General features: G+C 35.4%; 1 protein-coding gene across 3 annotated transcripts in view; it reads left to right on the top strand.

Annotated features, from left to right (window-relative positions):
* MED23 (mediator complex subunit 23) overlaps positions 1 to 16,202 on the top strand; it is a 40,832-nt gene that overhangs the window by 15,125 nt on the left and 9,505 nt on the right. For all 3 annotated transcript variants that reach the window (XM_081139994.1, XM_081139993.1, XM_081139995.1), the window contains 11 exons: positions 1,272 to 1,472; positions 3,332 to 3,475; positions 5,322 to 5,467; positions 6,361 to 6,606; positions 8,324 to 8,466; positions 9,711 to 9,885; positions 11,593 to 11,756; positions 12,853 to 12,977; positions 13,886 to 14,088; positions 14,176 to 14,356; positions 15,791 to 15,961. In XM_081139994.1, the coding sequence (XP_080996120.1) occupies positions 1,272 to 1,472; positions 3,332 to 3,475; positions 5,322 to 5,467; positions 6,361 to 6,606; positions 8,324 to 8,466; positions 9,711 to 9,885; positions 11,593 to 11,756; positions 12,853 to 12,977; positions 13,886 to 14,088; positions 14,176 to 14,356; positions 15,791 to 15,961 (1,899 nt within the window). The remainder of the gene's footprint in view (positions 1 to 1,271; positions 1,473 to 3,331; positions 3,476 to 5,321; positions 5,468 to 6,360; positions 6,607 to 8,323; positions 8,467 to 9,710; positions 9,886 to 11,592; positions 11,757 to 12,852; positions 12,978 to 13,885; positions 14,089 to 14,175; positions 14,357 to 15,790; positions 15,962 to 16,202) is intronic.

Genomic DNA, 16,202 nt, shown 5'->3' with positions numbered 1-16,202 from the left:
ATAATTACATTTGGAGGAAAAGTACTGTAGTCTCAACTGGTGGTGTTAATATTGCTCTTTGTAAACCTGTAATGTGGTTGAACTGTGAACATGGCATTGTGTTTTTGGAAAAAATATGAAACAACCATTGATGCTTACTGTTTTGGATAGATGTTTGTTTTATTTGCATGCTTTAAGAAAGTGCAGCTATATTGGAGCTTTACAAGTTTGAAGCTGGCAAAGAGCATGCAAAAGAGGGGATGCTATTCATTATGTTTTGTTTTTTTTCCAAATTTGTCCCCATTTTGCATTTTTTCCCTAAATTTAAGGAAATCATATCCCTTTTTCATGGCAAAAAAACTGATTACGCCTAAAGTCTGCAAGGAAAGCATGTATCTTAGTACTTGTGTTCATTAGAAAGGCATCTAACTGCCTGGCTATTAAGCCATATAACATATTTTTTAAAAGAAATATGAAAATGTATAAAATATGGCTTAACATACATCTTTTGGTAAAAATATTTTTTTTAAATCACTTTAAAAAGCCTAAATCATTTTGCCTCTAGAAAGGGAAGTTGCATTTTCATTTTTAGTGTTTAAACTCAGTTCTTTTTCTTGTTTTAGATTTTAAAATAGTCTAATTTACAATTAAAGCTGCATTATGTTTGACTTCTAAGAGAGAAGAGCAGAGATTAACTTTGAGACCATTTTTTTCTTGTAGAGAAAGTTTCCATTTCAGTATCAGGATCCATAATACACATTAAAAAACATTTATTGAGTAATCTGGCAGCTATTTTTGTACACCTATGTATATTAAGTTAGAGTAACCTTGTGATGATTACTTTAAAATAAATTCACACACTTCTTTGCTCTCCTATCAAAATGTTTGATTCCTACAGATCCAGGATTTTCATATTTTGAATTAGATTGCAAAATTAATACTGATATCTCCATTTCATATGCCTTTTATATTAACTTTTTTCAAAGGATAAATAACAAAATTTTCTACTCTGAAGTGCCTTTTTGTCAAATTGAAATAATGATGTCTGTAGTAAAAGTCAAAAGTTAATGGGAAGTCTGTCTGTGTGAGACCTGAAAAGATTATTTATGAAACATCCTCCATGATAATGTAACATGATGCAGCTTTAATAGACTAAATCTAACCTTAACTTTCTAAGTTCAACTTCATTTCATGCTTCTCAGCCTCTTGTTACAAATAATTCCCATTAACTGGTAACTTAGGAAACTAACCAGGAGGCTTTTGGAATACTGTATTTAATCTCTGCCCTACAGCACAAGCAGCGCTGCCCTGTGCTGGAGGACCAGTTGGTGGATCTGGTGGTCTATGCCATGGAGCGATCTGAGACAGAGGAGAAGTTTGATGATGGGGGAACAAGCCAACTCCTGTGGCAGCATCTCTCGAGTCAGCTCATTTTCTTTGTGCTTTTCCAGTTTGCAAGTTTTCCACATATGGTCCTTTCTCTTCATCAGAAGGTTAGTACTAAATCTTTTGTTAGAGCTGCTTCACCTGTTGATTAGTATGTTTTAGACTGGTATGGACATTGCCCAGTGATTTTAGCACTGGCAGAAGTTTGAGTCCTAATTTATGTTTTGTTCAGTGCTTAAGTGGTTTCTTAACTTTTCACTTTATTTTCCTTGTAAAAACTGGATCTGGTCATTCATTCTGTATATTCACAGTGCAAGGATCAGGGGATACAAGATGAAAAGACACTATAGGACCCTCAATGAGCTCTTTACTAGTAGAAAGACATAGATATAAACAATTTGATTATAATTTAATAGTTTGCATAATGAAAGTATGTTTCCCTGAAGGGATGAAGAAGAGTCCCAATTAAAGACATGGGAATGGCTTTAGCAAAGAGATCTTGAAGCTAGCACTTAAAGGGCAAGTAGAAATTTGCCAGGAGGAAAAGCTGGAAAAGTGTTTCCATAGCAATAACGTCATCATTTGGAAAGGGATAGAAGTGTGTAAGAACTGGAAAGGAAAATGTAAAGGGGAAAGTGTTGGTGAGATAAGGAAGACAGGAAGGCAAGACCAGACATGGAGAACTTTATATGGCCATGTGTTTGTTCTAAGGAGTTTAGATTTTCTTTGGGAGGCAAACGAGGAGGGGAATGACATTATCATATTCAAGTTGAAAAGGTTACTGTTAATGGCCACGTGTAGGAAGATGGTGACATAGAGATGGATGGGACCAAAATCAGAGGCAAGGATATTAGTAAGAGAGCTGTTGCAGAGATCTAGATGAGAGATGCAGAAGGTCTGAACCAGACAGAGAGGAGAAGCCAGAGATCAGGTATGCTGAGAGAAATAGAACTTGGTGACTGTAGGTAACAGGGAGTAACAGGAGTGTAAGATCACCCACCGCTATCTACTTTGGCCATGAATGGAAAGGTAAGACAATGAATGCAAAACAGAGAATACAGTGGAAGTTTGTGGCAATAGTTGATTTTAATCATAAGGTTTTAGACACATTGAATGGGAATAAAATAAGTGTTATATTTATAACAATTCTACAGCATGGATTATTTGGGGGGAAATTTTTCAGAAGAGTTTCTAGAATCCTTTCAGCCCCACTTATCCCCAGTCCTCCCCCTGCCCCCTACACACACACCACCACCACCACTGATTTCTGCTATAATCTATAGGAAACCAGAAAAAGTGTTTTTTGATAGCCAATCCTTGAGGATTTTTTTTTTTTTAAATATATCTTAATTGATTTCAGAGAGAAGAAGAGACAGGGAGAGAGAGAGATCGAAACATCAGTGATGAGAGACTCATTGATCAGCTGCCTCCTGCATGCCCCTGACTGTGGATGGAGCCTGCAACCCAGGCATGTGCCCTGACCAGGAATCGAACGGAGATCTCCTGGATCGTAGGTCAATGCTCAACCACTGAGCCACACCCAGCCGTGCAAGGATTTTAAATTATACTTGATCTTAGCCAAAAGGCCGAGAAGCTTGAGAATTTTAAATTAAAAATTTTTTTTGATACAATAAAGCATTTCTTATGTTTTGATATTTTTCGTAATTATCCCATATTAAACTTGATTCTCATGCACACGTGATCAACTTAATTATGTCCTAAAACATTTGATTTTTTATATGCCCAGTTGTTGTGGGGGGGTCAGGGAGGAAAGATATAAATTATATTAAAATAATTTAAAAGGCTTTTCTTGGTGTGCCTTGAGTTGAGACTGAGTAATTAGCAAGTGCCAAAGTTAGGTGCTAACTTTCTGAAAGCAGGGTTTCTCCTTTTTGTTTTTTTCTTTAAACTTTACATCCATCTCTTTAACTAGATGAATGGATATGTATATAATCATCTTTTACAGTTAGCAGGGCGAGGACTGATTAAAGGCAGAGATCATCTGATGTGGGTTCTCCTGCAATTCATTTCCGGAAGTATACAGAAAAACGCACTGGCTGATTTTCTCCCTGTCATGAAACTCTTTGATCTTCTGTACCCAGAAAAAGAAGTAAGTTTTACTAGATAGTTAACAATGTGGTGAGTGAGTTGTGTCTAATTTATGTTTAAGGATTTTAGTGTGACTTTGAAAAGAACACTGGATTTAGAAGCTGGAAATCTGAATTCTTTTCCCAGTTCTGTGACTAACCATAATTGTGTGATGGACATTAGGTCTCTCTTGTCATTAGTTTACTCATGTATAATGAAGAAATTGAACTAAATTATTTTTGAAGTTTATCTTAAATCAAAATTGAACATTTAGTGTAGCAAACTTTTTTTCTACATTTTAAGTAGGTTTACAGTTTTGAAAAGCATTAGGCTGTTTTTATCTATACAAGTCATTGAGTGACCACATAACATTAGTATTTGTGAATATCTTTTTTTGTTTGTTTGCTAATTGAGTGTGTCCCCCTCAGTGTTTTATTACATAAGGTATTTGAGTAAAATATGGTATGCATTTATGATTGCCATTTTTTAAAAAGCATTTTATTATGGAAATTTTTGTCCAGTTTTGAATCAGGCCATCATTTTTTTTTTTTTTAATTAATTATATAAGCTCAGGTGTACATTATAATTTGACATCTGTAAACACTACAAAGCGATCACCCCTAAAAGTCTAGTTTCTGTCCATACAGTTGACTCCCTTCACCCCTTTCACCCCATCTCCAACCCCCAACCCCTTTCTCCTCTGGTAACCACCAATCTGTTCTCTGTATATATGAGCTTGTTTTATTTTGTTTGTTTGGGTTTTGTGGGGGTTTTTTGAGATTCCACATGAGGGAAATCACATAGTATTTGTCTTTCTCCTTATGATTTAACTTCATTTAGCATTTTATTCTCAAGGTTCATTCCCATCACAAATGGCAAGATTACATTCTTTTTTGTGGCTGAGTAGTATTCCATTGTGCGTGCGTGTGTGTGTGTGTGTGTGTGTGTGTGTGTGTGTGTGTGTCTATTCATTCATAAGTCCATGGGCACTTAGGTTGCCTGTTATAAATAATACTGCAGTGAACAGGGGGGTTCAAATATCTTTTCAATTAGTGTTTTCATATTCTTCAGGTAAATACCCAGAGGTGGAATGGCTGGATCATATGGTGGTTCTATTCTGGAATAAATCAGTGGCTACACCAATTTACAGTCTCACCAATTGTGTACAAGGGTTTCCTTTTTTCCACATTCTCTCCAACACTTGTTATTTCTTGTATTTTTTTTATAGTAGCCATTCTAACATGTGTGAGGTGATATTTCATTGTGATTTTGATTTGCATTTCCTTAGATATCTATTGAAATTTTTTCCTAATTTTTATTTGTTGATTTTTTTTTTTTTGAGAGACACACACACATCGATTTGTTGTCCAACTTATTTATGCATTCCTTTGTTGATACTTATATATGCCCTGACCGGGGATTGAACCCGCAACCTTGGCATATCAGAAAGATGTTCTTATCCACTGAGCTACCAGCCAGGGTAATTTATGGAAATTTTTAAATGCACAAAAAAGTAGATTGAATAGAAAAGTATATTCTTGTTTCATCTTTCCTTTTTATCTTTTTTTAATAATGCTGGACATTTTAAAAGCAAATTCTTAATTTTTATGTTCTCAAAAAGCATTTATGTGACTTTTAGAAATTTTATGTTTTCAGTATAGTTATCATATTCAGTAAGATTTCATAATGTTTAATTTTTAAATGATTTGTTATTGTTAAGTCAGAACAATCTTGTAATGGTTTCAATATTTATAGCTGTTACATCTTCTGATTTATATTATTGAATAATCAAAGAACAATGGGAGCTAAATTAGTACAGGGTATTTTAATTAGTTAATTTTTCTCTTTCTGATAATATTATTTTTCAGTGTATCCCAGTTCCTGATATTAACAAACCTCAGTCAACTCATGCTTTTGCAATGACTTGCATTTGGATTCATCTTAATAGAAAAGCCCAAAATGACAACTCCAAGCTACAGATTCCAATACCTCATTCCCTAAACCTTCACCATGAGTAAGTTTTTGTAGCTGAACAGTTAATTTTTTATTTTATAGATAGTGGATTATAGACTAATATTATTCTTAGTATTTGTGTAAAGAATGAAAATCTTCCCACGCTCACTGGCAGTAAGGGTGAATATTTAATGTGTATATCATCCCAAGAGAAACTGACCAATATTTGCATCAGAGAACAATTAGAAGGTTAATCCTATTTACATATATGTATATATATTTAATCAGGTCTAATCTTTGTTTTTATATATTTTAGTTTAATTAAAGTTATTTATTTCCAAAACTATGTGAAAATATTTCAAAGTTTCTTAAGTACTTGGGAATTGAGCATGATCTGACTGAGATGCCTTTCACTCCCTGGGCTGCCAAGGTTGGTTGAACTGATCTGATCTGTCTGGCGTGCTCCCTTCAGTCAAAGATGTTAGGAATGGCTGAGCTTCCCACTCAGAACTTCTGAAAAGGACTTCTTAAGAGACTGTAGAATAGTCAAACTTCATATTTCATTTAGCTTTCATTTTATGAGACACCCCTTGACCATCTTTTCTTAGTAACATCTGTAATGAAGGCATTTTGTTGTGCTTAAGCAGAAACCTAGTCCGTGAATTTGTGACTTATTCATTTCTGAATCTCAGTGCTGTATATATAGTACGTACTTACAAATATTCATTAATTGTTAACTTTTAATTACTTAAATTCTTTCTGAAATGCTACTTGTGTGTTTCTGTTCTGCATTTTGTTATGTGTGTGTCTACATTTTGGGCAGAAACTTTATTCCTGTAGGAATAAAGATAATATTAATAAATAGGTGCATGAAATTAAACTTTTCTAAAAATGCAAGTTAACTTTCTGGAAATCATTTGCATTTTTTCTCTTTAATGGGACTTGAAATTTTAGGTTCCTACAGCAGAGTCTTAGAAATAAGAGCTTACAAATGAATGACTATAAGATTGCCCTGCTGTGTAATGCATACTCTACAAACTCAGAATGTTTTACATTACCCATGGGAGCTCTGGTAGAAACTATCTATGGAAATGGAATTATGAGGATACCTCTTCCTGGAACAAGCTGTTTGGCTTCAGCATCTATTACTCCCTTACCAATGAACCTGCTGGATTCACTGACAGTTCATGCCAAAATGAGGTATGGTCTATTTATTTGGTCATGGAACTGATATCAGTATAGTATAAGTATAGGCTTGATTCCATGATTATGTGTGTGTTTTATGGTCATGTACATTTTTTTTTAATTAGGTTTTTTAAATTATAAAATGGTAATTTTTTTAATATAGGATTTCTAGAATATACAAATAAACCCAGAGAAAATAATTACCACAATCCCTCCATGAGAAATAAGCACTGTAAAAATTTTTGTGTATATTCTGAGTCTTTTTTCTATGCATAAATATATAAACTTATGGATTTTTTAACAAAATTGGCTCTTACTGCAATACAATTTTATAACCATTTTTCCCCATAATAACCTATCAAACACCTTTTTAGGTTTAGTGTTCTTCAAAAATATGTTTTAATTACTACAAAGAAATGTTCTGTGTGTCTGTAAATGACTTTTTAAAAATTTTTATTTACTGATTGATTTTAGAGAGAGAGGAAGGAGGATGGGGGAAAGAGAGAAAAAAACATCAATCTGTTGTTTTTATTTATTTATGCATTCCTTGGTTGATTTTTGTATATGCCCTGACTGGGGATCGAACCTGCAACCTTGGCATAGCGGGACGATGCTCTACCCACCCAGGACTAGCTATAAATGATTATTTAGCCAGTTCCATATTGTTGGGCATTGAGGTTACTTGCAATATCTTAGTTTATAAAGATGGCTATGGAGACTGTCTTTATGGCTGTCTTTGTACTTATACATAATTATATTGTCATTAAATAAACTTGCCGGAGATAGAATTGCTGAGTCCAGGGATGCAAAAATTGCAATACCTTAACAGTATTGATTACAAATAGGGGCACTTTTAGAATTGACATCATGGTTTCTAAAAGACAGACAGATTCTATTGTGTGGTTCTAGAACCTCAAGTGTCCCTAAGAGCCAAGCTGATATGTAAATTAGTGACTCCTGGTACTGAGTGAAGGAGAGCCAGATATTATGCACATGGAAGCATGGGAGTACGGAGGGAACTGAAGCTGACCAGAGCATGCAGGGCTCATCTCAGGGTGCTGCCACGTTAGCTAATTTCTCTAATGTAAGAATGCAGACTAGTATGGCTAGCTCTTGTAAATATTTTTGAGAGGGGCTAGAAATTCACATTTTTATTTCTAGTCTTTCAGCTCCTAAGTATTGGCTCAAACTTCAAATACCCTGTAAGTCAAAGAGAATTCATATGTGGGCCTTTAAGTGGGGCTTCAGTTCTGGAAAAGCCGTGCTCTTTTTCAGAGGGTGAACATTGTGATAGAATTACACATGTACTTTAGCAGCACACGTGACAGAGTTGAGAGAAACCCTGTTGGAACCTAACATTTGGGTCTTAGCTGTGATTTATTAAGTAATTCTGTAACAAAAGTTAAATTTTTCAAATGGTTTTAGTTACATATTTTAAAGAAAAACATACTGAAACCATTTAAGCTTGTTTTTATGAGTTGTACCCAAATCCTGCTTTTCCACGAGCAGAGGGTTCCTGATACACATTGGAAGCACTATGGAAACCAGAATTAGTCTCAGGTTGTACAGCACATCACTACCAAGTGTCCTGCACAACTTAAATGATTAAAGTGGGACTGATTCAGTTTATATATTTAAGTTCAGATTTAAATCAAGTTCCCTATCAATAGATAACTCTCGTATTTATGTCAAAATATGGATTTTTATTTTCTTTCCTTTTGTTTCTCCTCAGCCTTATCCACAGCATTGCTACCAGAGTGATAAAACTTGCTCATGCAAAGTCCAGTGTTGCCTTGGCTCCAGCCCTGGTGGAAACTTACAGTCGGTTATTGGTCTATATGGAAATAGAGTCTTTGGGCATCAAAGGATTTATCAGTAAGCCAGGACCTTCTAGTGTTTATAACCATTAACCCATTCATTAATTGAACAAGTAGTCTTCTAAGTGCTGGGGATACAGCAGTGTCACTGCCATCATAGAGATGACCTGCTAATGAGGGAGTCAGATAAAAAAGTAAATAAATAAAATTGAAGTATATCAGGTGATAAGTATAGAGAAAAATAAAATAAAAAAGAGGGGATAAGGTCAGGGGAGTGAATTGCATTTCCATGTAAATGAATTGCATTTCCATGTAAAGTTATGGTAAGAAAAGGGTATTGTACTAGGTGCTTGGGATGCGGTGAGCGGGACATGGTCATTGTCTTCATGCAAGAATCATGGTCCTATTTGCCTCTTTTGCTAGTTTGTTCCTGGAGAAGCAATGAGTACTAAATCTGACTGGCAATATGGAAGGCATTTTCCTGTATTGCAGAAGACAGCTTATTATGTCTGTTAGTTATTATGCCGTTCTGAATAATAAATACTTTCTAATATGGAAGTGTTTTTCTGACTCATGGTAATTCTAACTTTTCCCCAATAACATAATTTTAATTTTAACCTTAGTTACTCTTCTTATCAGAGAATTGAAATCTGAATAAAACTTTCTTGGGAGGGAGGAGGGAATAAGAGCATGTGTGATACAATTTGTGTGTTAAAAAGTAATCCTCTTGCTTCAAAACATTGAGAACCTTAACTTCGTAAAAATAATTTTAAAAATAACTGAGAAGTGAGGAAGGTTAGAATAATTTTTTTTCATATCTTGTCTCTTATTTTTCCAGATGAACTTGAGTATCAGTTGTCAAATTCCGGGGGGGGTGGTGCAAACTTGGTATTATAACTATGATCTGGATTTTTTTTCCTTATAAATAAAGTTGAAATCATAGAGAAAATTTGGAAACTATGTACACTTATGTATGCCTCTTTGTGTGTGTTCACAATCAAATCTTTACATAGATTTTACTCAGTGTGACTTTTCTTTAAATACCTTTTTTTTTTTTTTTAAATATATCTTTATTGATTTCAGAGAGAGGAAAGGAGAGGGAGAGAGAGAGATAGAAACACCAATGATGAGAGAGTCATTGATCAAGCCCACAACCGGGGCACATGCCCTGACCAGTAATCAAACCCCGATCACCTGGATCCTAGGTCGACGCTCAATAGCTGAGCCATGCCCAGCTGGGGTAAATACCTTTTAATACACAGCTTTTACTGATTGGTGTCTTAAATTCTCTTATTTCTTAAGGTCAGCTTTTGCCCACTGTTTTCAAGTCTCATGCCTGGGGGATCTTACACACTCTTCTTGAGATGTTCAGCTACCGGATGCATCACATTCAGCCTCATTACAGAGTTCAGCTCTTGAGTCATCTTCATACTTTGGCTGCAGTTGCACAGACAAACCAGAACCAGCTCCATCTCTGGTGAGCTCATTGTAGATTATCTTTCTTTAAGATTTTGGAGATGGGAACTTAAACTTTGCCTTATAATATTTTTATTCATTTGTCATAAAATTCCTCTGCTTGTGGAGTTATATTATTTCCAGTATAGAATGGAGTCCAGCTTTCTAATTTTTTTATTTTTTATTGAATTTATTGGGGTGACATTGGTTTATAAAATTATATAGGTTTTAGGTATACAATTCTATAATACGTCATCTCTATGTTGTATTGTGTGTTCACCACCTGAAGTCAAGTCTCCTTCCTTCACCATTTAACCCCTCTTTTACTCTCTCCTACCTATTGGCCCTTTCCCTCTGGTAATCACCATGCTGTTGTGTGTGTCTGTGAGTTCTTTTGTTTGTTTTTGCTTAATCCCTTCACCTTTTTTTTACCCAGCCCTGCAAATTCCCTCTCCTCTGACAGCTATCAGTCTATTCTCTATCTATGAGTCTATTTCTGTTTTGTTTGTTAGTTTATTTTGTTCATTAGATTCCACATGTGAGTGAAATCATATGGTACTTGTCTTTCTCTGAGTGGCTTATTTCACTTAGCGTAATGTTCTACAGGTCCATCCATGCTATCCCAAAGGGTAAGATTTCTTTCTTTTTTATGACAGAGTAGTATTCCATTATGTAAATGTACCACAGCTCTTTTAGCCACTTATCTACTGTTGGACATGGGCTGCTTCCAAATCTTGGCTATTATAAATAAGACTGCAATGAACATAGAATTAGTGTTTCAGGTTTCTTCGGATATATTCCCAGAAGTGGACTCACTGGGTCATAAGGCAGTTCCATTTTTAATTTTTTGCGATGACTTGATACTGCTTTCTACAGTGGCTGCAACAATCTGCATTCCTACCAACAGTGCATGAGGGTTCCCTTTTCTCCACATGCTCTCCAACACTTATTTGTTGATTTATTGATGATAGCCATTCTGACACATGTGAGGTGATGTCTTTTTGTGGTTTTAATTTGCATTTCTCTGATTAGTGACATTGAGCATCTTTTCATATGCCTATTGGCCATCTGTATATTTTCTTTGGAGAAGTGTCTGTTCAGGTCCTTTGTCTATTTTTTAATTGGATTGGTTTTTTTGGTATTGAATTTAATAAGTTCTTTATAAATTTTGAATATTAGCTCCTTGTCAGATGTATCATTGGCGAATGTGTTCTCCCAGAGTCCAGCATTTTAATTATTAAGATAGTTGAGTCCTTGCCTTAGGATCTTTGGGCTGAGAATAAATTCCAAGGCCTTTGACATTATGTTCTAGCTTAGCCCTTTAGGATACTGGATTTAAATATACTTCAGGTTATGGTTAAAGTATGAATCATGTAATTTTGATTTTGCTCTAAGTGAAGATATAGTGCAAATAAAAAGAATGTAATTTTTGAAGTGCCGTTTATCCAGGTGAAATTTTTTAGTCCTGTGGGCTACAAGCTGTATTCTGCAAATATACAAACATATCAGGTGGTTTTCACTATAAAATTTGCCACTTCTAGTTTTTAAAACAAATTAAGCAAAGCTCATGTCAAAAAAAAAAGAGTTTTTCCCCCAATCAAAGAAGGTAAAGTCATAATTTGCATGTGTTTCCATTTTAGTTGACCTAGAATTAGATTTAATTCCATAATTCTGAAATTTATATGCAAGTTAACTTGTTCATGTTTCTTTTTGTTCTCTTACCTTTCAGTGTTGAGAGCACTGCACTTAGGCTTATAACAGCTTTAGGAAGCTCGGAGGTACAGCCACAGTTCACACGCTTCCTTAGTGATCCCAAAACAGTGCTCTCTGCAGAATCTGAAGAACTGAACCGAGCCTTGATATTGACGTTAGCTAGAGCAACTCACGTGACAGGTACAGTGACTCCACCACCACTAACAAAACAGTGGAATGAGAGTGTATTGGGCCTCTACCTATTGTGAAGGAGATGACATACTGAAAAATGCTTTTCATTTGCTCAAGAGAAAACAATTGTTTTGATAGCTTCACTATTTCAGTCATTAATATGGGTTCTTCTGCGTACTCTCATTTTAGTCAGGTTGAGCATCAGTTTTCAGCCATTTTTCAGTAGTGGTTCTTGAGCTTTTTGGTCTCAGGACCACTTTATACTCTTAAAAAAATAATTGAGGGGATGGGGGGGTGGGACATTTCAGGTAGAAGGAACCCGTATCAAGACCCAGAGGAGAGCAAGAACACTGGTTCAGAGAAAAGGCTAATTTGGCTGGAGTAGAGTGAGCCAAGTACAGATCGAGCACTTAAAACATATTTATACAGGATGGGACAAAAGCAGGTTTACAGTTGTTCATATGGGAAATACAAAAATTAATAAATAATATAAGAATAAACTGTTTCTCCTACTTACAACTGTAAACCTACTTTTGCCCCACCCTGTATTGCTCATTCCCTTGCCTCCTTCAGGCCTCTGTTGTTACCTTTATTGGGAAGGCCTTTCCTGAACCACTGTATTGGGGTCCACAGAATCTACAGACCACACTTTGAGAACTGCTGTTTTAAAAAAATAGTTGTTGAATTTAGTAACCTGAAATACATTTGTGTGAACTATCGTATTTTACATAAATAAATCTCTTTGATTTAGGGAGATATTTGTAGTCTACAGCTGTTTCAACCACCAGAAAAGATATTTACTTTCTTAATTCTAGTCTCTTGTGCTAATACCTCATTGTCAGAGCAAACTAAATGAACAATCATGATAGACCTATACAACAATTATATCATTGGTGCTCTGTAGCTGTCTTTGGTGTTCTTTTCACTCATTATGTTCATATTTTCAAATTTAGGTCCTAAGCTGAATATTACTAGTTATGCAATAAATGCACTGCAGTGAAATTCTCTGAGTGTACATAATTGTTCGTGACTTTCTCTAGGATCTCTGTATGAATTGCAGATATGATCATTTATATCTGGATTACATCTGTTTGTTTATGTTTAGATTTTTTTACAGGCTCTGACTCTATTCAGGGAACTTGGTGTAAAGATATACTACAGACCATCATGAGTTTTACTCCTCATAATTGGGCTTCACATACTCTTAGCTGTTTTCCAGGCCCACTACAGGTAATTTGGTCTTGAATTACATATTGAATATGTATGAAATAATTTTCCCCATTTACAATGTTATTCTATTGAGTTAGTTATGGTGACAGCCAAAGAAAGTTAGCTTTTATTATTATTTTTTAAATCATTGCCATTCCAAAATCTTTAGTTGTGCCTTGTCCTAGTCTAGGACTGTATGTTTCTAAAATTTTGATTATTGTGGTTTCATCTTATTAGTTAATTCTCATGAGAATTAACACATTACCTGAAAAATTCTTTCTCTCTCATAGAACTGAAACGGAGAGAAATGTAATTTAATGGAGCTTCACGGAATACACATATGCTAACTTGAGTTTAAAAAAAATCACACAGAGAGAAAAACTTGGTTTTTATAGTATAGAGAAAGAAAACCTCATCTATCTTCTACTTTTCAGAAAAAATCTTAGGCATAATGAACATCTGTTTTCTATAACTTCTAACAGGGCTAGAGCAGTGGTTCTCAAACTTGCCAGAATCTTCTGGAATGCTTGTTTGCTGCTGATACTGATGGTCTGGGGGCCCTACTCAGAGAACCACTGGGCTAGTGTAATGGATTTTCCTTATAGAGATACGAAAATATGTAACAAAAGGGCACATAAATTTTTGTCTCTTTTTTTTCCAAAGGTGAACGGAAGTATCAACAGATGATTGAAGGAATTTTGAATTCACAGTTGCTTGGAATTTCTGTTTAGGATATCTAAGAAAGGAATCTTAGCAATAATCTAATTCAAGCCTGTATATTTTCCCAATACAGAAATTCAGGCCTTGAGTTGCTCGAGGCACGGACAGTTTATTAGTGTCAGAGTCAAGTCTAGAACTGGTTTCTTGACTCTATAGCCAGTGCTCTTTTTACTATAACCATTGAAATATACTTCTGATCTTCTTTTTAGGCATTCTTCAAACAAAATAATGTGCCTCAGGAAAGCCGTTTTAATCTGAAAAAAAATGTGGAGGAGGAGTATAGGAAGTGGAAGTCAATGAGCAATGAAAATAACATCATTGCCCACTTTTCTAATCAAAGCTCTCCTCTCTTCCTTTGTCTTCTCTGGAAAATGCTCTTGGAAACAGATCATATTAATCAGATTGGCTATAGGTAAGCCCAGAACCTAGATCTGCATTCCATTTGGCAACCAGTTATACCATACAGCAATATAATTTTTTTTTTTACTCTGCTTTCCAGAGTATTAGAAAGAATTGGAGCCAGGGCCTTGGTAGCCCATGTGAGAACATTTGCAGATTTCCTGGTATATGAGTTCTCTACATCAGCTGGGGGTCAGCAACTCAACAAATGCATTGAAATTCTTAATGACATGGTATGGAAGTACAACATTGTAACATTGGACAGATTAATTCTCTGCCTGGTAAGAATATGCTTACTTAAGTTTCTAAGCTGTCTGTTCTCTTTTGGATCAAGGTGTGTGATTGTGATCTACTCTATATTGCTTCAAAGGGTTTAATAAGTTTATACTATAATCAAGCATAGCTATCACTTCCTTAAGGAACTAGTGATTTCCCACTTTCTTTACTCATTCATTCAATAAGTATGTGTTGAGTACCTACTGTTTTCTGCACAGAAGGTATAGAGTAAATAAGACAGACATGATCCTGGCCTTGTGGTGCTCTAAAAGTACAAGCAGTTAGACACAGTTGACTTGCAAGTCTCTCACTGCATTTCTTTGCAGAGCGCCAACAAACATTTCTGTGTAATTTGGTAGTACAGTCAGAACTGAATGTTTCTCATAGCTACCCAATATTCCCGAAATGATGTTTTCTCTTGACTTTGATTCTGTTTCAAGTAAAAATTTAAGAGAAAGACAATGAATCAGGATGGACAATACTACGTTTTTTTAAAATACATGTACTATACTGGTGATATTTGGGGTCACTTAGTTTATTAACATTAACCTCTTAGCTGTGAAGCATAGATATAAAGATGGTTACAGTCTAGCCCTGGCCAGGTAGCTCAGTTGGTTAGAGATCTTCCCAATATGCCCAGGTTATGGGTTCGATCCCTAGTCAGGGCAAGAATCAACCAATGAATGCATAAATAAGTGGAACAACAAATGGATGTTTATCTCTCTTTCTCAAATTAATAAATAATTTTTTTAATAAAAGAAGCTTTATTTGCCCAGCCAGGTGGTGTTGCTCAGTGGTTGAGCATCAACCCATGAACCAAGAGGTCACTGGTTTAATTCCCCATCAGGGCACATGCCTGGGTTGTGGGCTTAATCCCCAGTAGGGGGCATGCAGGAGGCAGCCAATTGATGTGATGTTTCTCTCTCATCATTGATGTTTCTGTCTATTCCTCTCCCTTCCTCTCTCTCTAAAATCAATGAAAACATATTTTTTAAAAAAGAAGCATTTTGTATTTTATTTCATTTTATTATTTTTTTAATATATCTTATTGATTTCAGAGAGAAGAAGGGAGAGGGAGAGAGAGAGAGAGAGAGAAACATCAGTGATGAGAGTCATTGATCGACTGCCCTTCACTGGGGATCGAGCCTGCAACCCGGGCAAGTGTCCTGATGGGGAATCAAACCTCAGTCTCCTGGACCATAGGTTGATGCTCAGCCACTTAGCCACGCCGGCCAGGCAAAAGAAGCGTTTAAAAAAAGAGGGAAAAAAAGATGGTTACAATCTACTAGGGGAAATAATGTAAATCTATCAATCAATAAAATAAAAGGATAAAATAGAGTTATAGCAAGATTTTACTTATTCCAGTTTAGACTTTCAAGTGGCAGAGCCATGCTTTGTGCTAGTTAGGCATTTTCATATACTTTTTCTGTTCTCCAAAGGCCATGCGTAGTCATGAAGGAAATGAAGCCCAGGTTTGTTATTTCATAATTCAGTTGCTGTTACTCAAACCAAATGACTTTAGAAACCGAGTAAGTGACTTTGTGAAGGAAAATTCCCCAGAGCACTGGCTACAGAACGACTGGCACACCAAGCACATGAATTATCACAAGGTACTAATTCAAACTAGTGCTTTAATTAATCCTTTTTAAGCCATACTTAGATATTTTGCTATTGATTTGGCTGTTTTCTCTGTGGTTCTACTGTTTTCTCTCTGGTCTCTAAACTTCTTCAAGGTTCTAGAATATCTCTAAAGTTATGAATAAATTAAAATTATAGTTTTCATAGACATGGGTACTTAAAGTACAACATGAAGAGTCATTACAAACCCTTTTATGAATAATCTATTTTGGT

Source organism: Miniopterus schreibersii (genome assembly GCF_964146895.1).
Source record: "Miniopterus schreibersii genome assembly, chromosome: 6".
NCBI lineage: Eukaryota > Metazoa > Chordata > Mammalia > Chiroptera > Miniopteridae > Miniopterus > Miniopterus schreibersii.
The sequence above is the reverse complement of the archived record's forward strand: the minus strand, read 5'-3'. Positions and strand labels throughout refer to the sequence as shown.